At 46.5% G+C, this 24,605-nt stretch overlaps 1 protein-coding gene and 1 long non-coding RNA gene across 3 annotated transcripts in view; one reads left to right on the forward strand and one right to left on the reverse strand.

Moving 5' to 3' along the window:
* The window catches only part of dscam (DS cell adhesion molecule), a 220,777-nt gene that overhangs the window by 193,870 nt on the left and 2,302 nt on the right, over positions 1 to 24,605 (reverse strand). Inside the window, exons 2-4 of one of the 2 annotated variants that reach the window (XM_033032509.1) lie at positions 16,733 to 17,011; positions 13,211 to 13,486; positions 3,497 to 3,793 (exon numbers count right to left, since the gene is read on the reverse strand). In XM_033032509.1, the coding sequence (XP_032888400.1) occupies positions 3,497 to 3,793; positions 13,211 to 13,486; positions 16,733 to 16,958 (799 nt within the window). In that variant the 5' untranslated portion in view covers positions 16,959 to 17,011. Of the gene's footprint in view, positions 1 to 3,496; positions 3,794 to 13,210; positions 13,487 to 16,732; positions 17,012 to 24,605 lie in introns of those variants that run through there. The other variant, XM_033032510.1, reaches the window with a different exon arrangement.
* Positions 297 to 10,969, forward strand: LOC116980358. Its single transcript, XR_004413942.1, has 3 exons — positions 297 to 513; positions 1,527 to 1,528; positions 10,943 to 10,969. It is a non-coding gene; the product is annotated as an uncharacterized LOC116980358 (long non-coding RNA).

Below are 24,605 nucleotides of genomic sequence, written 5' to 3' on the forward strand. Positions count from 1 at the left end.
AGGGCCTGTTTCCGTGCTGTATCTCTAAACTAAACTAAACTAAACTAAACCCTGCTCCTGTTGGACAGAAGATACAGAAGCTTGATAGTGCACACCACCAGACTCAGACACGTCAATTTTTCTCTGTTACCAGGCTTGTGAATAGTTCACATCAAAGGAACCGAATTAGGTCATCCAGCCCATTGAGTCCAACTCTGCAATTCAAACATGTCTTTCCCGCTCAGCCCCCTTCTCCTGCCTTCTCCACATAACCTATGACACACTTGCTAATCAAGAACCTGGCGATCTCCGCTTAAAAAATACCCAATGACTTTTCCTGCACAGCCGTCTGTGGCAATGAATTCCACAGATTCTGGTTAAAGAAATTCCTCCTCGTCTCCTTTCTGACGGGGAGTAATTTTATTCTGAGATTGTGCATTCTGGTCCAAGACTATCCCACTAGTTGAAACATTCTCTCCACATTCACTCTATCCAGCCTTTCACTATTCTGTAAGTTTCAATGAGGTCCTCCTGGTCCAAAAAAGGTCCTTCCATAAGCTAGGGTCCTGGCTGATTCACCTCTATCCCCATTACAGACATTGGGTTTCAGCTATGGAACTAATGCACAACAATGCTCAGAACTATATTCTGCACTCTGGATCTTCTCCTTTGCTCTGTCTATTGTACTTGAGTTTGTCATGGAGTCATAGAGTTATACACTGTGGAAACAGGCCCTTCGGTCCAACTTGCCCACACCGGCCAACATGTCTTATCTACACTAGCCCCACCTGCCTGCGTTTGACTCGTATCCCTCTAAACCTGTCCTATTCATGTACCTGCCTGTTTCTTAAATGTTGGGGCAGTCTCCACTGGCAGCTCGTTCCATATACCCACCACCCACCCATTGTGGGAAAAAGTTACCCCTCAGATTCCTATTACATTTTTTCCCCTTCACCTTTGATTAGGTTACATTTATGTACAGTATTATCCGATCCAATTGGATAACATGCCAAACAAAACCTTTCCCGGTACATATTACATGTGACGATAATAAACCTAAACTAGTGAAGGAAGCCCCAGCTATCTACTGCCTGCTGTACCAACATACAAAATGAGCAAGGTGTTGATGACCCCAGTATCTCCCTGTGGCCCACAGGCAGTGATTGAGAGGAGCACGCACAGGTATCTCCTTTACTCTGCCACAAGAGGTGATGCAAACATAATGGATGCAGTAGCATGCTGGTGCATTGTTCTATCAGTAGACAGCTCCATTCACTTCAGTCCCATGGCAGCCAGAATTGATAGTGGGCATTTTAACTGGCAAACACAAAGCAAATGCAACTTCAAAATGGAGCTCAATTAGAATTCTACTTGAGCCCATGAAGCCTCATCAATTTTCTTTAGGTAACAGTGGTGCAGCGGTGGAGTTGCTGCCTTACAGCGCCAGAGTTCCAGGTTCGATCCTGACTACGGGTGCTGCCTGTACGTTTTCCCCTTGACCGCGTGGGTTTTCCCCGGGTGCTCCGGTTTCCTCCCAAACTTCAAAGACGTGCAGGTTTGTAGGTTAATTGGTTTTGGTTAAAAAAAAATTGTTAATTGTCCCTAGTATGTAGTGTGTGCGGCGTGAACTCGTTGGGCCGAAGGGCCTGTTTCCGGGCTGAATCCCTAAACTAAACTAAACTAAATCATTCCTGCGACAACATTGCCTTTAAACTACTGCCCTGGGTGCTCAGAAACGGGGATATATTATGTGGTGGCGCCTCTGCTTGCATGAAGGAGCTGCAGGTTCTGGTGTTTGTGGACAGTAAATTGCTCAGAACTTTGGAGGCAGAAGCGTTGCTGTTCAGCCATCACAAGACAAAAGAAATTAAGAAATTAATACGATTAAAAAATTGTAACAGTGCAAAAGAGAAAAGCACATAAAGTCAGTTCTAGAGCCATACAGCATGGAAACAGGCCCTTCGCCCGAACGTGCCCACACCGACCTCCAACATGTTAGGTAAATAATACTTATTTATAGTACTTATTTATATCTCTCTCCATCCCTCCTCCACCGAAGTCGCACCAGTTTCTTGTTCTCACCTAGCAAACAGCTATCAACGCCTGTTTCCTTTATCATCATTACTTTTTTGCATATATTTAATTCATTTGTTCTATATCTCCCTACATCACTGTTTATACCTCTCGTTTTCCCTTTCCCCTGACATGTCTGAAGAAGGGTCTCGACCATAAATGTCACACATTCCTTCCCTCCAGAGATGCTGCCTGTCCTGCTGAGTTATCCACCGTTTTGTGTCTATCTTTGTTTTAAACCAGCATCTGCAGTTCCTTCCTACACATATAATAGTACAGTTTGGCTGATGGCTGATTGATTTGCAGAAGTTGTCAGACCTTGGAATGTACCTGGACAAGTAAACTGGACTGGTCCAGGAACGCTGAGGACCTGTACAAGAAGGGACAAAGCCGGCTGTACTTTTTGAGAAGACTCCGCTCCTTCAAAGTCTGTAGGAAGATGCTGCAGATGTTCTACCAATCGGTGGGAACCTGGTGCCATCTTCTTCACTATTGTGTGCTGGGGCAGCAGGGATAAGGCTGCGGACGTCAATAGGATTAATAAACTTATCAGGAAGGCTGGCTCTGTCCTGGGGGTGGAGTTGGATTATTGGAGTGGAGGATGCTCCTCAAACTGCGGAGCATGTTGTACAATACAGCTCACCTCCTCCGTGACACACTGGTCAACCTGAGGAGTACCTTCAGCAACAGACTTCAGCAGGACAGAACGCAAAAGGAGATCCTTCTTTCCTGTGGCAATCAAACTGTACAACTACTCCCCCTTCTGTCGTGGGATAGACTGACTCCCCCCCTTCCCCCCCCTCTCCAATCTTTGCACATCCCCAATCCTTTCCACTCATCACTTTAAGTTCAGATTTTATGTATCTTGTATTTTATGACTTGGCAGATTAATTTCCCTCTGGATAAATAAAGTTCTATCGTATCGAATCATATTAATGTGTTGCCCGCATGGAATTGATTTGGCTTGAAGAGTAACGTCATGAGATCCAATTGGTATCACACCAGGGAAGTCCAAAGCATCAACAGAGGTAAAACATGGCTTGAGTGAAGATCACTTGATAAAGACAATTGCAGGACAACAGAGATGTGCGCCTAGACTAGCTAGAAGGCTGATAATTCGCACACTGTGACATCATGTGAATGCAACCTACAAAACGCAAGGCCTTTACATGGTGTCCAAAATCATTCCTCTGATAATCTAAAAACAAAGGAAGTCATAACCGACAGCAAGCAACAAGATATATATCTCAGTTGGCAGGAGAGAGTGGAAGGAGATAAAATAAATGGGTAAACAGCAAGGACATCAATTTATCTGTAAAATAAACAGCAACAAAAAGAGGACCATTTTTTTGGAAAAAAATCAGAAACAGAACTTAATAATGCATGGAATACACAATCCTAATGAAATGAACTATGTGTTCTGAGGAGCTAATTTGACAAGCACCTCTTACGTTTATTCGAGCCTGATACATGGCGACTCCGGCAGAGTTATTGGCCGCACACCGATAGACTCCGCCGTCGCGGACCTGAGTGTTGGTGACGTTGAGGTGGCTGACCACGTTGCCCTCCTTGGTGATGTACTGGCTGAGGCGGTGGTTTCCGTCTCTGGAGACGGCATCGTCGTCCAGGGTCCAGGTGATGGTGGGGGAGGGAGTGCCCTTCACGTTGCACATCAGCGAGATGGGCTCGTTGGGATTCACAACCTTCTCACTGAAGGACGAGATCACCTTGGGCGTTCCGTCTGCAAGCACAATGGAGGAAAGGGATATCATATTAGGGCGGCACGGTGGCGCTGTGGTAGAGTTGCCGCCTTACAGCGCCAGAGACCACGGGTTCGATCCCGGCCACGGGTGCATGGCTGTATGGAGTTTGTACGTTCTGTGACCTGCGTGGGTTTTCTCCGAGATCTTCGGTATCCTCCCACACTCCAAAGACGTGCAGGTTTGTAGGTTAGTTGGCTTGGTATAATTGTAACATTGTCCCTAGTGTGTGCAGGGTAGTGTTGATGTGCGGGGGATCGCTAGTCGGTGCGGGCCCGGTGGGCCAACGGGCCTGTTTCTGTGCTGTATCTCTAAACTAAATTAGATCCTGTGAATAATCCCTCCAAAAATCCTAATCTGCTGGGTCAAAGCACTGCACCTTGGGGCTCTCTCCAGTACGTTAGACTTTAGAGATACAGCGTGGAAACAGGGCCTTCAGCCCACCGAGTCTATGCTGACCAGTGGGGACAACTCACTAAAGCCAATTAACCTACAAACCTGTAAGTCTTTGGAGTGCAAGAGGAATAGATTGGGTAAGCGCACAGTCTTTTGGCCTGAATAAGGGAATTGAGAACCAGAGGACACAGGTTTAAGGTGAAGGGGAAAGATTTACTAGGAACTGAGGGGTAACTTTTTTACACAAAGGGTGATGGGTGTGTGGAATGAGCTGCCAGAGGAGGTAATTATATTGCATGTAAGAAGCATTTAGATAGGTACATGGATAGGACAGGTTTAGAGGGATACAGGCCAAAGGCAAGCAGGTGGGGCTAATGTAAATGGGGCATGTTGGTCGGTGTGAGCAAGTTGGCCTGAAGGGCCTGTTTCCACACTGTATCAATCTATGTGGGAGGAAACAGGATCACCACGAGAAAATCCAAACAGGCACAGAAAGAATGTATGAAGATATCAGCCGTAGTCAGGATCGAACCCGAGTCTCTAGCGCTGTAAGGCAGCAATTCTACAGTTGCGCCACTGTGCTGCCCCAAGGCGTAGGTTTAGGTGTAGTTTTTTTACTGAGGTACAGTGAAAAGCATTCATTGCATGCTATCCAAACAGATCACATACACACAATCAAGACAAACGCATGTATATTACATGGAACAGAAAGAGAGTGCAGAATTTAGAAGGATGAGAGGATATCTTATAGAAACGTATAAAATTATAAAAGGACTGGACAATCTAGATGCAGGAAAAATGTTCCCAATGATGGGGGAGTCCAGAACCAGGGGCCACAGTCTAAGAATAAAGGGGAGGCCATTTAAAACTGAGATGAGAAAAAACGTTTTCACCCAGAGAGTTGTGAATTTGTGGAATTCTCTGCCACAGAAGGCAGTAGAGGCCAATTCACTGGATGAATATAAAAGAAAGTTAGATAGAGCTCCAGGGGCTAGTGGTGACAAGGGATATGGAGACAAGGCGAGCACAGGTTACTAATTGTGGATGATCAGCCATGATCACAATGAATGGCGGTGCAGGCTCGAAGGGCCAAATAGCCTCCTCCTGCACCCATTTTCTATGTTTCTTTTTGCAGGCAGAAAAATAGATTTAAAAGAGGTGGGCAATACTATTGGATGATACTAGATGTTCCTCTGGGACCAGCACGCAAAGATTAACCATGCTCGATCGCCATCTTCCACGATGTGACATTATGTTACTGACAAAAGAAAGAGGCATCGATTTTACCACCAGATGCAAGTGTGATGGTAGTGCCCTATGCGACTTGCATTTCCCTTGACTGAACATGGAAATAAAACCATTGCCACTGAGCCTGACAAGTTGCTGGATGTGATAATGGTGTTTATGAGGCTTTTGCAAGACATGATTGTGCTGTTTAATTAGTTTAGTTTAGTGTTACAGCACAAAAATAGGCCCTTTGGCCCACCAAGTCCTCGCTGACCAGTGATCCCCGCACACTAATGCCACCCTACACACACTGGGGACAATTTACAATTAGACCAAGCCAATCAGCCTACAGACATGTATGTCATTGGAGTGTGGGAGGAAACTGGAGCTCCTGAAGGAAACCCAAACTATATAATCTTATGTATCACATATACAGTAGATCATTTACTCATTCTTCCAAACACCATAGTCCAATCAACCTGTCATCCAAGGAAGCTATTTGATTGCATACAGGCAAGTATTATCCTTGATGGATTGATTCATTGATTGAAAGATACAGTCTGGAAAGGGGCCCTTCGGCCCATTGTTTCCATGCCAACCATCATTCACCTATTCACTCCGGTTCTATGTTATCCCACCTTTACTCGCACTCTCTGCACACTCGGGTCAATTTACAAAGGCCAATTAACCTACAAATCAACATGTCTTTGGGATGTGGGAGGAAACCAGATCACCCAGAGGAAACCCACATGGTCACAAAGAGAACGTGAAAACTCTACACAGACAGTACCCGAGATCAGGATCGAACCTGGGTCTCTGGCGCTGTGAGGTATGGAGACAGAACTGCACCTAATTTTCCAGATTTGGTCTAAACTAAGCCGTCTACAATCACAGAAAGACTTCTTTGTTGTCATACTCCTTCTGCTTGGTGACAAGGTCGGACCTACAATGTTTAATAGTGAACAATGGTGCTTTATTGACACGTGTGCACTAGACAGTGAAATACTGCATTAATCACTTATGCACGAGTCGCCATATTTTGGCGCCATTTACAATAAGCCCAAAGTCCCAGTCCACGCACTTGATGTACTGGAGCGGCCCTCTCCTCTCCTCATTGATACATCAACTACTGAGCATCTCCTCTCCTCACCCAAACGCCTTTGTGGCCTGGGAGCGTCTCCTGCTGCCTCCACCACCACCCCTGACAGTGTGTTCCAGGCACCCACCACTCTTTAGCTCATGTTCATACGTTATAGGAGCAGAATTAGGCCATTCGGCCCATCAAGTCTACTCCGCCTGCCAATCATGGCTGATCTGTCTTTCCCTCTCGACCCCATTCCCCTGCCTTCTCCCCATAACCCCTGACATCCTGCCATCCCAGAATCTGTCAATCTCCGCCTTAAAAATATCCATTGACGTCCTCCACAGCCGTCTGTGGCAATGAATTCCACAGATTCACCACCCTCGGACTAAATAAATTCCTCCGCATCTCCATTCCAAAGGTACGTCCTTTTATTTTGAGGCTAGACCCTCTGGTCCTAGACTCTCCCAATAGTGGACACATCCTCTCCACATCCACTCTATCCAGGCCTTTCACTATTCCACATCCAATACATGTCCGGTGGTACCGATTCTCTTCCTAGCGTTGCACTGCACCCATAATAGCCCAGCCCCTTCATGCTCTCAGGTTCAATAGCTCATCAGAATCTTTAAACTGGAGGTGTTTTTTTCCACACTCACCGTATTAGCTAACACAGAATGAGGGTAAAGGTCAATGTGGAGACTGAAACGATCAAGGGGACTTGAATCAAATTGCGAGCACAGTTGATTTTCGGAATAAATGCCAGGATGACAGCTGGTTTCTAAGTGTTATTATTAGCTGGAAACATCCTTAAGTACTTTGGCAAGACTTTATTCAGAGCTTTAAAGAAAGTCCACAAAATTGCTGGGGAAACTCAGCGGGTGCAGCAGCATCTATGGAGCGAAGGAAATAGGCGACGTTTCGGGCCGAAGAAAGTCGCTGTGTTAATTTAAATTTCTGACACTTTTCTTTCATATTCACTAATCTGCTTATTGAAATAGTCCCTCGAGAGCTCACTAGGAAATAGGGCACGTTGTATCTGGTATCTGGAAAAAAGGCACAATCCGCATTTCATGCTTCAATTATTTTTCTTTTCTCTCATCCTGCATTGACTCCTTGCTGGGGTCTTCTCTGCTGGCAGGCACGGGTTCCTTCTGAATGGGAAAAGGTGAAACTGGGCAGCAGCATAGAGCTTGCAACAGGTCATCACAATCTTCCCTTTACAACATAGAAAAGTACAGGTACAAAAAGCTGGAGTAACTCAGCAGGTCAGGCAGTATTTCTGGAGAAATAGGATGGGTGACATTTCGGGTCGGGTCTGAAGAAGGGTCCCGAACAGAAACCTCACCCATCCCTTTTCTCCAGAGATGCTGCCTGACCCTCTGAGTTTCTCCAGCACTTTGTGTCTATTGTGCAAACATAGTTGTTTGTGGATGGAGGACAGGGGGGGTGGGGGTGGGGGCGGGGGGGTCGGTGGTGGGGGGGGGGGGGGGGGGGGGGGGGGGGGGGACACGTATGTTTCAGTAGAGAAATATGCAAGGGAAATCCAGAAACAAGATCTGGCGTATTTGTCAGTGAAATCAAGTGGCAACATTTCTCACTGAACATTATGGGAGAATGAATACTCCCTCTCAAGGAGCTGCTGTCTCTGGTTTAACAGACATTTCCAAGAATGAGATAGAAAGATTTGGGTTGAGCAAGGGAATTAAGTTTTGTGGTGCAGTGGCTAATCAGACAGCCAGGATATTGATGAATGAAGTGTATAAATTCATAAGTGATAGGAGCAGAATTAGGCCATTTGGTCCATCAAGTCTACTCCGCCATTCAATCATGGCTGATCTACCTTCGCCTTTCAACCCCATTCTCCAGCCTTCTCCCCATAACCCCTGACACCCGCATACGAATCCAGAATCTATCTATCTCTGCCTTAAAAATATCCATTGACTTGGCCTCCACAGCGTTCGGTTGCAAAGAATTCCATAGATTCGCAGTGAAGATCCATCAGAGTGAACGAAAAGACGTGCCTCGGAACTGTTCACTGGTTTTTGTATTTTACCAGTGAGCCTTTCAGCTCACGCCTGTTTCGTAGATAATTTCAAATAAATATTCAGAGAGAAAAATATCTGCAAGAGGTTTTACATTCTAAAGGAAGAAGGCTCTCAGGTGAGATTTCATACTGATCAATGAACCCGTTGCTTTGCACAGTTATCCAGGCATGGAAAGAAAATCCCATCTTAAATCAGCTGGAGTATCTTGACGCAGTACGAGCATCTTAATGTCAAAACCAGGTGCTTTAAAAATAGCGGTGGTTGTTAAAAATTTATGCTGAGGTGGTGGTTCCAAGATGCCTTTGGTGGGTCAGGGGTGAGGTGAGGGCTGAGGGACGAGGGTGCGTTCACTCCCACGGTTCTCTCCGCTTGCCGCAGTAAAACATGGCGTCTTCGCCCTGAAACCGCTAACTTTCTTCTCACATAATGCGGCCGATCCAAAGAAGAAAGGGAAGCTCGAGGCTTTTGTGCGCCGAACGCAACCCGGCGCACTGTAGATAACTCGGCAAGTGCACTCCGAATGCGCAGACACCCTTTTTTTTATTCCTGTGATCGGCTTTTCCAGAGATGAAAGAGGACATTATTCTCCCAGTGAGACTTGTGTGTCTTTGAAATCTTTCCTACTGTCACTCTGTGATAAGACCCCTTCCCTTTACATCATTATGGATTATCAATATGCCACATGAGACTGTCGCCGTGGCAACCAGATCAGGAGGTACCCTTAGCATTCTCTAAATTTGCCAAATATAATCTCCCTGCCAAGATTAAACTGCAATTTCATCAGCAAATGGCACATCTTGCATCAGATGATTTAAATGTGACATTATTGGGTGACAAAGTGACACGCTCTAAGAGAGGAAATTAACACCACGTGCCTCGTTTCTTCTCTCACTCTTTTCTCGTTCTTCCTGACACTACCCGGTGAAACCGTGGGTCGGGTGTGAGAGCGGTTTAGCCTGTGTAGGATTGGACTGCAGATGCTGGTTTACGCCAAAGACAGACGCAAACCGCTGGGTGAAAAGGTATCGGCGACCTGTCGTGTCCAGGCCCTTCCTCGGACTGAGAGTCAGGGAAGAAGGAAACTTTGCCTATTCCTTCTCTCCAGAGATACTGCCTGACCCGTTGAGTTATTCCAGCATTTTACATAGAAACATAGAAAATAGGTGCAGGAGTAGGCCATTCGGCCCTTCGAGCCTGCACCGCCATTCAATATAATCATGGCTGATCATCCAACTCAGTTGTGCCTGCCTTCTCTCCATACCCCCTGATACCTTTAGCCACAAGGGCCACATCTAACTCCCTCTTAAATATAGCCAATGAACTGGCCTCAACTACATTCTGTGACAGAGAATTCCAGAGATTCACCACTCTCTGTGTGAAAAATGTTTTTCTCATCTCAGTCCTAAAAAAATTCCCCTTTATCCTTAAACTGCGTCTATCTTTAATGGTGCAAATGGAGAAGACAATGTCATTCTTCAAGAGAGTTTCCACAAATTATGGGAAGGCATGATGTCATAAGGTCATAAGCAATAGGAGTAGAATTAGGCCATTCGGCCCATCAAGTCTAATCCGCCATTCAATCAAGTGGCAATGAATTCCACAAATTCACCATCCTCTGACTAAAGAAAATTCTCCTCATCTCCTTCCTAAAAGAACGTTATTTAATTCTGAGGCTATGACGTCCAGTCCAAGATTCTCCCACGAGTGATAACACCACCCCTCATCCACTCTCTCCAAGCCTTTCACTATTCTGTTCATTGCAAAGAGGTAATCCCCTCATTCTTCTAAACTCAAACCTCCAAATAAGCTCTGAACTACATAGACTATTATTGTTATTATTTCACTATTATAGTTTGTTTTATATGTGTACGTACGTACGCATGTGCGTATATACATATGTATGTGTATTGGAGGACGTGCCTAACGGGTTCACACTTGGTCTAGTATATATATATGTGTGTGTGTGTGTTTACATATTCTGTTGTGCTGCTGCAAGTAAGAATTCCATTGTTCTATCTGGGACATATGACAATAAAACACTCTTGACCCTTGAACTGCATCATGTCACATCCAGTTTTATTCTGAAGGCACAGATCCATATTTTCATCTTCACAGGCAGTGAGTCCAGATAAAAAAAACACTCTTTGTGTAACAATGTTTCTTCCTCTGTTCCTTTTATGATCATGTGCACATTTTGGCAATGAATTCCACAGATTCACCTCCCTCTGACTAAAGAAATTCTTCCTCATCTCCTTCCTAAAGGAACATCCTTCAACACTGAGGCTATGACCTCTAGTTCTAGACTCTCCCACTTGTGAAAACATCCTCTCCACATCCACTCTACCCAAGCCTTTCACCATTCTGTACGTTTCAATGAGGCCCCCCCTCGTTCTTCTAAACTCCAGCGAGTACTGGCCCAGTGCTGTCAAACATTCATCACATGTTAACCCACTCATTCCTGGGATGATTCTTGTAAACCTCCTCTGGACCCTCTCCAGAGCCAGCACATCCTTCCTCATCCTTCTGTGGCAAAGAATTCCACAGATTCACCACCCTCTGACTAAAGAAATTCCTCCTCGTCTCTTTCCTAAAAGGACGTCCTTTAATTCTGAGTCTATGACCTCTAGTCCTAGACTCTCCCCATAATGGAAACATCCTCTCCAAATGCTCATCATATGTTAACCTACTCATTCCTGGGATCATTCGTGTAAACCTCCTCTGGACCCTCTCCAGAGCCAGCACATCCATCCTCAGATATGGTGCCCAAAATTGCTCACAATACTCCAAATGAGGCTTGACCAGCGCCTTATAGAGCCTTAGCATTACACCCCTGTTTTTGTATACAAGCCCTCTTGAAATAAACGCTAGCATTGTGTTTGCTTTCTTTACTACCGATTCGACTTGCAGATGAACCTTTTGGGAATCCTGCACCAGAACTCCCAAGTCCCTTTGCATCTCCGATTTCAGGATTCTCTCCCCATTTAGAAAAGGTAAAGGGTAACATGACATGATAAAGGGAATAATGTGAATGCTGAATCTTTCAAAAACGGAGCTCAAATACTATATCCAGTTCTCATTGCTGCACTTTAGGAAGAACATGGAAGGGGTGCAGGAGAGATTTACTAGAATGGTTGAAAAAACGAGGGATTTCAGTTTTAACATTACACTGGATAAGCTGGTGTGCTTGTCTCTAAAGTGAAGAAGATTGAGAGATTTGACATCATGTACAAGATCATGAAGGATACAAGGAGGACGAGAAGATAAATATTTTTGCACAGAGTGGTTCCTATCAGGATTCGCAGCCTTCGATATGGAAACAGTCAATCAGTGCTTTCAGAAGGGATTTGTATGGGCTGGGGATAGCACAGACTAGATGGGCTGAATAACCTCCTGTTCTATATTGTTTCTAATATCCAGATCCATGGTGCGGTTTGGACTTGAGAACCACAATCTCCATGCTATCGACACCACCTATCAATAAAACATTGAGTGTGACTGCCAATTCATCAACAGCAATAACATCTTCCATTTGTTAATCCTGGCTAAATTGGACCAGTCGGGACTTCAAGATGGGGTTAAGTCTCAGGGCTTGCTGGGAGATTTGGTCAAATTGGGATTGCTCTCTGCAGAGCTGGGACAGGCAGCAAGAGGTGCCAGAGAGCCTGGAACTTAGATACAATTCACAAGCAAAGAATGGGAAGCCTTGCAAGCCTTGTCAATCTGGTGCTAAATGCATAGATGGATTGGGTGACTGCAAACCAGACATACACTTTGTAAATAGCTTGTAAATAATGTTGCAGATCCTGACTCTGCTGGACGTTTATTGGATGGGGTGTTAAACCTTGCCTAGAAGTTCTGTTAATCAGGATAAATGTTTCCAAGTTGACTTAATCTCGAAGTCCGTTGTAAATACATTGTGAACTGTTGTGAACTGTTGTATCATTGGGTTAGAGAAATGCCTGTTATGTATGGGGTTAGTCGATATTTGTAATTAGGTGATTAAGAGACAACCCCTGTGTGGTTCGGCCCTCAGGTTCGCTGGGCATATAAAAGGCCTTGGTCGCGAGGCTCAGGGTCGATCTTCTAGAGGAACGTTCAAGACCACATGGCCTCCTGGAGTGTCTCTCTGCGCGAGGCCTAGAGGGCTTGAACAGATAGACAGAGGATCGAACCCGCGGTGGGGATAGGTACAGTGTGTGATCTTTGTAACTTTGAACTTTGTAACTTTGTCAGCGCCGTAGGTGGCCGCTATTTGTATACCTTTGGTATGTGAGTAAAGAATTTCACTGCGCCTTGTCACACGTTTCATAATAAGGGGTAGGCCATTAAGGATTGAGAGGTGGAAAGACTTTGCCACCCAGAGAGTTGTGAATCGGTGGAATTCTCTGCCACTCAAGGCAGTGGAGGCCAATTCACTGGATGTATTCAAGAGGGTGTTAGATATAGCTCTTAGGGCTAACGGAATCAAGGGATATGGGGGAAAAAACAGGAACGGGGTACTGTTTCTGGATAGCCATGACCATATTGATTGGCGGTGCTAGCTCGAAGGGCCGAATGGCCTATTCCTGCATGTACTTTCTATGTGACAATAAAGTATTCCATTCCATTCCAAATAAAAGGATTCGACCAGTCGCCTCGACACTAACCTTCCAGAATGACTTGGGCCAGGTCCTGTGCTGACACGCGCCCTTTCCTCACGAAGCATTGGTAAGCTCCTCCGTCGCTGTTGGCCATTCCGTCCATGGCCAGGTTCTCCTGGTTGCTCCCGGTGATGTGGACGTTCTTGCCCGGGGCGGTGATCTTGCCGTTGCGGTACCACTGGACAGCGTAGTCCTGGGCCCCGGTCACGGTGCAGGAGAGCGAGACGCGGCTGCCCACGCTGGTCTTCACCTTGCGCGGGCTCACTGTTGCCTTCAGCGGCTCTGTCCATTGAAAAGAGAGCAAGAGATGGCTGAGCCTCCCTCTCATCCTGTTGGATAACCTTTGCACAAAACCTTATTGAATGTTGATCTCGACATGTTGAACAATACACTTTACCTCTGTGTTTCACTCCACTATTCTCTGCCTTCATAGCATTAAGAGGAATTTGCCAGATGTAAACATGACATTGTGCCAGTTGGTTTACCTCGCAGATATGTACTGTAGGGAAACAAGCCCATCGGCTCAACTGTTCATGCATTTAAGTTGTGTACCAAGTTCCTATTTGCCTGTGTTTGGCCCATTTTCCTTTAAACTTCATGTCTCTTAACCGCATGACTCTATTAAGAGTCATAGGGTCATGCAACTTGGAAGGAGGCCCTTCAGACCAATTAATCCAAGATCCTAAGCCAGTCCCTTTGCCCACGTTTGCCCCATATCCTTCTGAACATTTCCTCTCCATGTTGCTGTCCACGTGTCTTTTGAAAGCTGTTGTAGTATCTGCCTCAACTACCTCCTCTGGCAGCTCGTTCCATATACCCACCACTCTCTGAGTGAAAAAGTTGCCCCTCAGGTTCCCCTGGAATCTTGCCCCTCACACCTTAAACATATGTCCTCTTGTTTTTGATTCCCTTACCATCGAATAAAAGATTTAGTGCACTCACTCTATCTATTCCCCTCATGATTTCATACACCTGTATAAGATCACTGCTCTGCCTCCTGCACTCCAAGGAATAAAACCCTCGGCTGCCAATCCACTCCCAATAGCTCAACCCCTCATGTCCTAGCATCATCTTTGTAAATCTTCCCTGGGTTCTTGCTATCCATGTACCTGTGCATATGTCTATTCAACATCATAATGCTATCTGCCTCTGCTACTTCCTCTGTCAGCATCCCACCACCCTCTGTGTGAACAAGTTGTCCCTTAGTTTTAGAGATACAGCACGGAAATGTACCCTTCGGCTCACCTGGGCACGGTATTCTTGGCATTAGCACTGGCACCAGGTCAGAAGGTCTTATAGGTTATCTTAGGTAGTAACTTTTTCACACAAAGGATGGTGGGTGTATGGGACGAGCTGCCGTAGGAGATAGTTAAGGCCGGTACTATTGCCTTAACTATCTAAGAAACATTTCGACAGGTACATTGATAGGGCAAGTTTAGAGGGATGTGGGCCAAACGCAGGTAAGTGGGACTAGTGTAGATGGGACATGTGTCAGTGTGGGCAAGTTGGGCCGAAGGGCCTATTTCCACACTGTATGACTCTATCACTATCTCTTGGGATTGCAACCTTCACGTGGTCCACCCTGTTTCGACTAATGCAATCAACCTGACGTGCACAAACAAAAGATCAAATAGAAGAATTTGACCTACAACTTTAGGCTGTGCGCAGCTTACGCAAGAAGAAGACTCTATCTCTTCAATAGCCTGATTGCTTCCTGAACCTCATTAGCAAGGTAACAAGGCCACATCTAAATCATCTCGTGCTTTCCGATCAGATAAACAGAACCCTTCACTTTGCCATGTTTTCCTTTCCAGCAACTAACGTCAGGTGAAAGTCTGAATTTACTACCCGCTTGCCTGCTGATAACGTGTTGTTCAGCAAGACTGTATTGACACGATGCTCAGCTAACATTTGCACAGCAGTCAGTTCAATTTCTTTGATGTCCCAACAAAACGTCCTGTTCAAAGAACTCATCAAAATGTTTATTGAAAAATAATTGGCCATCATAAGTGGCATGCTGCTTCAATGGGATTTCAAATCACATGAACTGAGACTGATGACTCAGTGTTTTAACTGAGTTGAGTCATAGTCATACAGCGTGGATGTAGGCCCTTTAATAATGACATCCAAATGGCCTCCCATCTTCCAGTGATTCATTGCAAGTCATCACCACTCTCTCTGTATGTTGGTCTATTGCTTCCTAATCCAGTAACCCACCAATATTAACATTGACGTAATTGTTTGAATTCCCTTCATGTTCTGGGTTCCCTGAGATATGTGGCTACACCAGCTTAGTATAGTTGAGTTTAGTTTAGTTTGGAGATACAGCATGGAAACAGGCCCTTCGGCCTGTTGGTCTGTACTGACCAACGATCACCCGTACACTAGATCTATCCTGCATACACTAGGGACAATTTTACAGAAGCCAATTAACCTGCAAACCTGCACGTCTTTGGAATGTGGGAGGAAACGGGAAAACACACGCGGTCACGGAGAGAACGTAAAACTCCGCACAGACAGCACCCGCAGTCAGGATCGAACCCGGGACTCTGGCGCTGTAAGGCAGCAACTCTAACGCTGCACCACTGTGCCATTCTATCCGACTTCTTGAGCACCTCTCCATTGGCCACAGTGTCTTCACCCTCAAAACGCTTTGCACCCTTTTAAAGTTTAATAACATCCTTCCTCTAATAGGTGGACCAGAACTGAACCTTTTCCAGTTTAACAACAACCTTCCTATAGCAGGGCGACCAGACCTGAACACAGTGCTCCAAGTGTGGCCTCACCTACGTCTAAAGGTCATAAAGTCATAAGAAATACGAGTAGAATTAGGCCATTTGGCCCATCAAGTCTACTCCGCTATTCAATCATGGCTGATCTACCTCTCCTTCCTAACCCCATTCTCCTGCTTTCTACCCATAACATAGAAATATAGAAAATAGGTGCAGGAGTAGGCCATTCGGCCCTTCAAGCCAGCACCGCCATTCAATATGATCATGGCTGATAATCCAAAATCAGCACCCCGTTCCTGCTTTTTCCCCATATCCCTTGTTTCCGTTAGCAAAAGTGCTCCCTCTCTCTCTCTCTCTCTCTAGAAAATGTCTGACACCTGTACTAATCCAGAATCTAACTATCTCTGCCTTAAAAATATCCACTGACTTGGTCCCCACAGCCTTCTGTAGCAAAGAATTCCACAGATTCATCACCCTCTGACTAAAGAAATTTCTCCTTATCTCCTTCCTAAAATACATCCTTTAATTCTGAGGCTATGACCTCCAGTCCTAGACTCTCCCACCAGTGGAAACATCCTCTCCACATTCAGTCTATCCAAGCCTTTCACTATTCTGTACGTTTCAATGAGTTCTGCTCCCTCATTCTTCCAGTGCCAACAAACGCTCATCATGGGTTAACCTCCTCATTCCTGGGATCATTCTCGTAATGCGTAAGACCTTTGTAAGACCGATTTGTCTTGCCCGTGATGGCGAGAGGGAACCGGAAAGGAAGGGGAGGTCCGCGCCATTCACTTACGTTTGACGTTCAGCCGGCCGACCACCTCAGCGTTGCCAAAGCTGTTCCAGACCTCACAGATGTAGTTGCCAGTGTCGGCGGGCACCGTCTTCACGATCAGCAGCCCGGTGACCGTCTGCCTGAACCGGTTGCCCCGCTCCAGGGGGGCGTTGTCCTTCACCCAGCGGTACTTGGGCGCGGGCTGGCCCGAGGCCTTGCACGGCAACACAACCCGCTGGTCTGCCATGACCGCCCGGTGGTTAAACCCATCCAGAACCTTCGGGGCCGAGTTGACGGGATCTATCGGGGGGGGAGAAAGCATAGCTGCGTTTTCACACTGACTGAATAGCACGCAACGAGAAAGCTTTTAGCTGCATTCCGGTACACGAGACAATAAATTAAACAATTGACATCACAATAACAGCTAATAAGTTCATAAGGTCATAAGTATGTACAAGGAGCAGAACTAGGCCATTCAGCCCACAGAGTCTAATCCGCCATGATAGACACAAAATGCTGGCGTAATTCCTTCTCTCCAGAGATGCTGCCTGTCCCACTGAGTTACTCCAGTATTTTGTGTCTTTCTTCGATTTAAACCAGCATCTGCAGTTCCTTCCTACACATCAAGTCTAATCTGCCATTCAATAGTGGCTGATCTATCTCTCCCTCTGAGCTCCATTCTCCTGCCTGCTCCCCATAACCCCTGACACCCGTACGAATCAATGCAAGGTCAACGTATGCGTCAAATCTTTAATCAAAGCAAGGGACAGGGAGGCATTAACTGTGGGGAGAGAAACAGAGTGAATGTTACAGACCAAAGATCCTCCATAATATCATAAGATCATGTCATAGGAGCAGACACCAAGTCTGCACCGACCAGCGATCCCTGCACATTAACGCAATCTCACACACACTGGGGACAATTTACATTTATCCTAATTGACCTACAAACCTGTACGCCTTTGGAGTACGGGAGGATCTCGGAGAAAACCCACGCAGGTCACGGGGAGAACGTACAAATTCCGTACAGACAAGCACCGGTAGTCAGGATTGAACCTGGGTCCCTGGCGCTGTAAGGCTGCAAATCTACCTCTGCAACACCCTGCCATCCCGACTGGTGAAAATATTTGTACAGTTCTGTATTTTTAAGGACAGTCCCCAAGGATGCAGGTTTTTTTCAAACAAACTGCATTGCTGGTTCTAGAATTAAACTCGATATGGTCCTTGTTTAATACATTTTTACCACCTATTCACATATGTCTCCGGTTTAGCTTGGTTGAGATATGCAGCGTGGAAACAGGCCCTTCGGCCTACTGAGTCTGCACTGACCAACAACCTGTACATCCGTTCTATGTTAACCTAATTTTACTTCGGAGTCACGTGAGTGACTACGTGAAGAACCCGCTCAGTGCGCAGGCGCGGCATTACGCCAGCAGTGCAACAGCGGCTGCCACGGGAGTTAGGCACTCCCGTTACAGGATGAACCGGACCGTCAGGTGAGTACCCTGAGGTCGGGTTTTCTTTTACAGGTGAGCCTTTATCTGCTTGTGTTTTTTACAGGCAGAGAAAAAGGCTCTGGAACAAAACTGTCCCCCGTTTTCCCGTTGGGGAGGGGGGCAGCAACAGGCGGTAGGAGCGTTACCCGGTGTTCCGTAATTCCCCGACACCGTGCCGAGGCCAGCCCGCTAGTACCTGAAGCAGCGGGCTGGACGCATAGCCAATCGAGAGGCATCCGGCAGGTGTTCCCGATGTCGGACGGGACGTCTCTCCACCCGCACGGGGGGAGAGAGAGCCGCCTGAGCCGCTGGAGCGGCTCACGGAGCAGGTGCCTGCGAGACGCGCTGCTTGAGGGGCGCTCTCGCTACTACAAGGCACAAAAGCTCCAGAAGAACCTGTCCCCCGCTCGACTCCAGCAGAGGAGCGTTCCACTGCAGGGGGGGCAGCAACAGGCGGTAGGAACAATTACCGGTCGCTCCGCTATCCCCAGCTCCGAGCCCAGTCCCGCTAGTGCCTGAACTGCGGGCTGGATGTCTAGCCATCCGAACAGGCATCCGGCCGGTGGCGTCCGATTCATCGGACGGGGACATGTCTCCACCTAAATGGAGGAGAGACAGCCGCCTGAGCTGCATCCAACAGCAATTGGAGCAGCTCCAGCGAGATGCGCAGAAAGAGCGCTCTCCCGGAGTGAGGTCAGGCACCCCCTCCACAGTGCTTCATGCACTGCCCTCTGCTCCCTCATTACTGGAGGCTAGCATTGGTGACCAGGGCTGGGCTGGTCTGGAACAGGGGCAGGCGGACGAATTCGGGAGTATGCCAGGGGTGCAGGAACATGAAGAGCTGTTGGGTGTGATGGACCGCTTGTAGCAACCCCACGGGCTGGAGCACCGCTGGAACCAAGAATGGCGGCCAGCATCAACCATTACTGGAAAAGGTGCTTGCTGAGGTGCTGAAACAACACAGCACCAGAAAACGGTGAGGCCCTCAAAGTAAAAAGTGTCAACAGCCAAATCTGGGGGCATGTGGGTCACACATCCAGACCCTAGAACTCAAGCTACAGCGGATCCTAAGGCTCCTGACGTCAGCCATCACAGCCTTTGCTCGTTCCGTGGAGACCACGGAGATGGATACCTGCCAGCAGGATGTGCTGGCATTAATGTGCACCACACAATTTGAGATCAACAATCTCCGGAGGGAAACATAAGACCTGCCCTCAATCCCAAATTTGCTGGCTTGTGTAAAGCCCCAGCTGCGGAGACGGACGCGCTGCTATTTGGGAAAGATTTCAATAAAAAACTGAAGGAGATGCAGGAAGCATCAAAAAACCTTCGGCCTAATGAGGGCAGGCCCCGGGACGAGCAAACCAAGACCTCCGATACCCAAGCGGCAGCACCCCACGGCATCCACCAGTCGACGTCCGCAATATGGGACTGGTGAACGCTTGGGGTCCGCACATTATCCCCAAAGATCTTTTAGATCAGGGCCCGCAGCGGACCCTCTGGAAAATGCGCCTCCCCCCAACATCGCCAGCACGTCAGAACAAAATCTTCAGGAAAATGAAGAAACAGAATCGCCAATAACCATGGAGGTAGGTGGGTCTGGTCCCTACCAGCATATAGAGAATAAGGGTGCTTTATTAACAGGGGGGAGATTACACTTGTTTAAAGAAGCATGGGGTATGGTCACGAGTGACAAGTATATACGCAACAACATTACAGGATATAAAATACAATTCATGTCAGAAAAAACGCCGCCAGTTCAACAATGGCCCCAAAGGGTATTTCTCCCTCCGTCAAAGAGAAACGTGAGGGACAAGCTGAACTGGTGAGACTTATCACAAAGGGGGTCATCGAAAAGACCAAACATGAACCTTTGGAATTTGTATCGAATATATTCACTAAAACCAAAAAGATGGTGTCTGTCGCATCATCATTGACTTAACATCATTAAACAAATTTGTTAAGTATATACATTTCAAAATGGAGACATATGTTACTGCCAAACAACTGAATTCCAAAGGACACTTCATGGCAAGCATTTATCTTAAATATGCTTACTATCTAGTACCCATATACAAGGATCATCGCAGATACCTAAAATTTATCTGGATGGTACAAAGCATTGCCCTATGGGCGAACTTCAGCCCAAGATTATTCACCAAAATATTGAACCCAGCCATGGTAATACTAAGAAAACAAAAACATATTGTCATGGCATATCTGGAGGATATTCTGATAGTAGGGAAAACGATGGAATTGGCTGTGGCAGCAGTATCAGCTACAAAACAGCTCCTCGAAACTCTGGGGTTTGTCCTACATCCAGATAAATCTAAGTTGAAGCCATCCACTATCATGGACTACCTGGGCTTCACAATTAACTCAGTCCATATGACTGTTACCTAGCCAAAGGCAAAAATGGTTGAATTAGCACAATCATGCAACAAATTAATGGTCAACGAGCGACCAACTATTCGACAAGTAGCAAGAGTAATTGGGGAAATGGTAGCAGCATTTCCGGATACACAATTCGGACCTTTGCACTATCAAAAAATTTACAGAGAGCAAAGGTACGGGCAATAAAACGACATACAGGTCACTATGATCGTGTCATGAACTTACCCACTGAAGCAATATCAGAGCTACAGTGGTGGGCAGAAAACACTTGGCATAGTTTCAGCCCTATCTTTATCACTAACCCTACTTTAGTTATTCAAACAGATGCCAGTGCTCAAGGCTGGGGAGCGACTAACTCCATATCCAGCACAAGTGGTAGATGGACTAAACTAGAGTCATCATTACTACTTACACTGGGCATTAACTATCTAGAGATGTTGGGCGCCTTTTATGGTTTAAAAGCATATGTATCTAATATGCAGCACTTGCATGTTCGGTTACAAATTGATAAATACTACGGTGATGGCTTATATTAACCATATGGGTGGCATAAAATCATTATCATGCGACAAATTGGTCAACATGATTTGGCAATGGTATGTCGAAAGACATATTTGGCTATCAGCTACTTACCTACCAGGTAAGCTAAACACCCATGCCATGAGAAAATTAAACGCCTGGGTTGCAAGTTTGAACAGACCTTACCTGGAACTGGGATTGTCCAAACAAACCATCACCACCATGTCGGCATCCCTTCGAACATCCACCAAGAGGCAGTACTTAACCAGCATCAAAAAAGGGAGAAGTACTGCCAGGAAACATGGACAACATACGCAACAGCTACAGCCACCAACATACTGGAGTTCCTGGCCATCTACACCACGATGTAGGGATCAGCTACAGTGCCATCAACACAGCGCAGAGTGCTCTTTCTGCTTATCTCAAACCAGCGCCAGGACAACAGGTGATGGGATCCCATCCACTGGTGGTAAAACTGATGAAGGGCATTTACAATATCAAGCCCTAAGCCCAGGTATACCCATATTTGGGATATCAGTGTGGTCCTGACATATCTCAGGGAATGGCCACCAGCCAGATCCCCCGGCCTCGAGCAAGCTACACTAAAGACGCTCATGTTGATGGCACTTGTATCCGCTCAGAGGGTCCAGTCACTACACCTATTGCGACTAGACAACATGATCACAGCTCCAGACCAGATCTGTCGTTATCCAGCGACTGGTCAAACAGAGCAGACCAGGAACACCTAATCCAGTCGTGGCTTACCCACCAGAACCACGGTTATGTGCCATGACCCACCTACTATCCTACATAGACACAACCAGAATATTCGAGGGAGATGAAAAGCCTTGTGGGTCAGTCACAAAAACCTTATGGTGGGGTACGAGCCAAACCATTGCGAGATGGCTCAAGCAGGTGCTAGAAACTGCTGGGATAAACACTAACATGTACAAATTTTATTCCACCAGGGCAGCATCCATGTCGACGGCTAAAGAATGGACATGCCTATAGACCACATCCTGGCTACAGCAGGATGGTGGGAAGGGAAAAGACCGTTCAGAAATTTTATAATAAGCCGTTGGCAAAACCTGGTTTATTTGCAGTAAAGATTTACGAACTGCAAATATTTAATTTAAGCCCAGGGGAGCAACTTAATTCTTTGTTGTTATTGTTTAAAAAATACCATTGTGTTTTTCTACAAATAGACTCATTGGTTCATTACGATAACACTTCCTCCCTCAAGAACTTCGGCAGTGAGTGAAATGAAACTGTTACACGGTTTGAAATCACAGAGCTTTGAAATCTTCACGTAGTCACTCACGTGACTCCGAAGTAAAATAGTAAGATTAAACGAGAACTTACCAGTTTGAAGTTTGATCTGTATTTTATGAGGAGTTACGATGAGGGATTACGTGCCCTCCGCTCCCACCCTCATTATATGGATCAAACTAATAAATTGATGTCTCCTTATCTTTACTACGTTTACTTCAAAATAACTGTGTCTATCTGTGATTCCACACCGCTGCTTGGAAGTATGCCGCGCCTGCGCACTGAGCGGGTTCTTCACGTAATCCCTCATCGTAACTCCTCATAAAATACAGATCAAACTTCAAACTGGTAAGTTCTCGTTTAATCTTACTATTTTCCTTCCTACGCACTCGGGGTAATTTACAGAAGCCAATTAACCTGCACACCCGCACGTCTTTGAAATGTGAAATGAGGAGGAAACCTAAGCACCAGAAGAAAACCCACGTGGTCATAGGGAAAAGGTACAAACTCCATACAGACAGCCCTGGAGTCAGGATCGAACCTGGGTCTCTGGTGGCGGAAGGCAGCAACTCTACCGCTGCGCCACTGCGCTGTTGTGATGCCAATGACACGTGAAAGATCTCAATCTATTTCCTGGGTTCGTAGCTCGCACGAGAAGATCACAGAACTCATGAGCCAAAAAGGTGGAAAAGGGCCAGAAACATGAAACAGATCTTCTTCGAGTCCGTCGCAATCTCAGATGTCGTTCTGCCAGTATCTGGCGCAGGTCACAGCTGGTCGGGTCGGTTCAGCCAGGTCCTGGGGGCTGCACTGGGGGGCGTCGTCACACTCCAGTAGGTGGGACATTGTCTGTACTGCTCCACAGCTGCATGTGTCTTCTGCCTGGTAGTTCCATGCTTTCATAAGTGCTTTGCACCTCCCCTGCTCCACTCGTAATCTGTTGAGGGTCTTCCAGGTTGGCCATGGGAGGTCGTGCCCGCTGGCGAGGTATTCAGTCGGAGTGATTTCTCTCTCCATCCAGTCGTGGAAACAGATACGAGGATGTTGCCAGGACTAGAGGGTGCGAGCTATAGAGAGAGGTTGAGTAGGCTGGGTCTCTATTCCATGGAGCAAGGGAGGATGAGGGGAGATCTTATTGAGATATACAAAATCATGAAAGGAATAGATCGGGTGGATGCACAGAATGTCTTACCCAGAGTAGGGGATTCGAGGACCAGAGGACATACAGTAGGTTCAAGGAGAAGGGGAAAATGTTTAATAAGAATCCGAGAGGTATCTTTTTCACACAAAGGGTGGTGGGTGTATGGAACAAGCTGCCAGAGGAGGTAGTTGTGGCTAGGACTATCCCATCGTTTAAGAAACAGTTGGACAGATACATGGATAGGACAGGTTTGGAGGGTTATGGATCAAGCGCAGGCAAGTGGGATTAGTGTAGCTGGGACATTGTTGGCCGGTGTGGGTGAGTTGGGCCGAAGGGCCTGTTTCCACATATATCACTCTATGACTCTATGACTCTATAAGGCGGGATCTGCAAAAAATAAAGCTAGTCTGATAATTTGGATGCAACGTTACCCCCCTCAGCAGTCCATGCACTCGGCTAACCGGCTATGTATTGCACGGGATGTTACGCCACAGAATCTGGTCATTAAACCCCACTGCATGAAGCTGCACTCACCTCACCAGAACCTTTCATGTTTGTCTCACTCTTATACCTTAGGACGGCACAGCGGTAGAGTTGCTGCCTTTACAGCGCCAGAGACCCGGATTTGATCCTGACCACGGCCACTTTTTGTCTGGAGTTTCTTCATTCTCCCTGTGACCACGTGGGTTTTGTCCAGCAGCTCTGGCTTCCTCCCACACTCTGTTTCTCTTTCCACAGATGCTGCCCAACCCACTGAGTTTTTCCAGCATTTTCGGTTTTTGATTAGCATTTTAATGATGTCTAACCTTTCAAACCACTTTCATGATTTGAAAGACCTCAATTGGGCCAGGTCTCGGTCTTCACTTATCAAGAGAGAAGACTGCCAGCTTAATCGATATTCCCTGATCTTTATAGATTCTCAGTTAAGGGCAGGCATGGGAATTTAAACCTGATGGTTATTTAAACAGTGCATTGATGGCACTGATATTGTCTACCACCTGCACATTCGTGATTATTGGAGGGGGTTGTCCACACTCCTAGACTCTGCATACTCCCCCCAATTCTGAATGAAAGA

This window comes from Amblyraja radiata, chromosome 14 (assembly GCF_010909765.2).
Source record: "Amblyraja radiata isolate CabotCenter1 chromosome 14, sAmbRad1.1.pri, whole genome shotgun sequence".
In the NCBI taxonomy this organism is placed as follows: Eukaryota; Metazoa; Chordata; class Chondrichthyes; order Rajiformes; family Rajidae; genus Amblyraja; species Amblyraja radiata.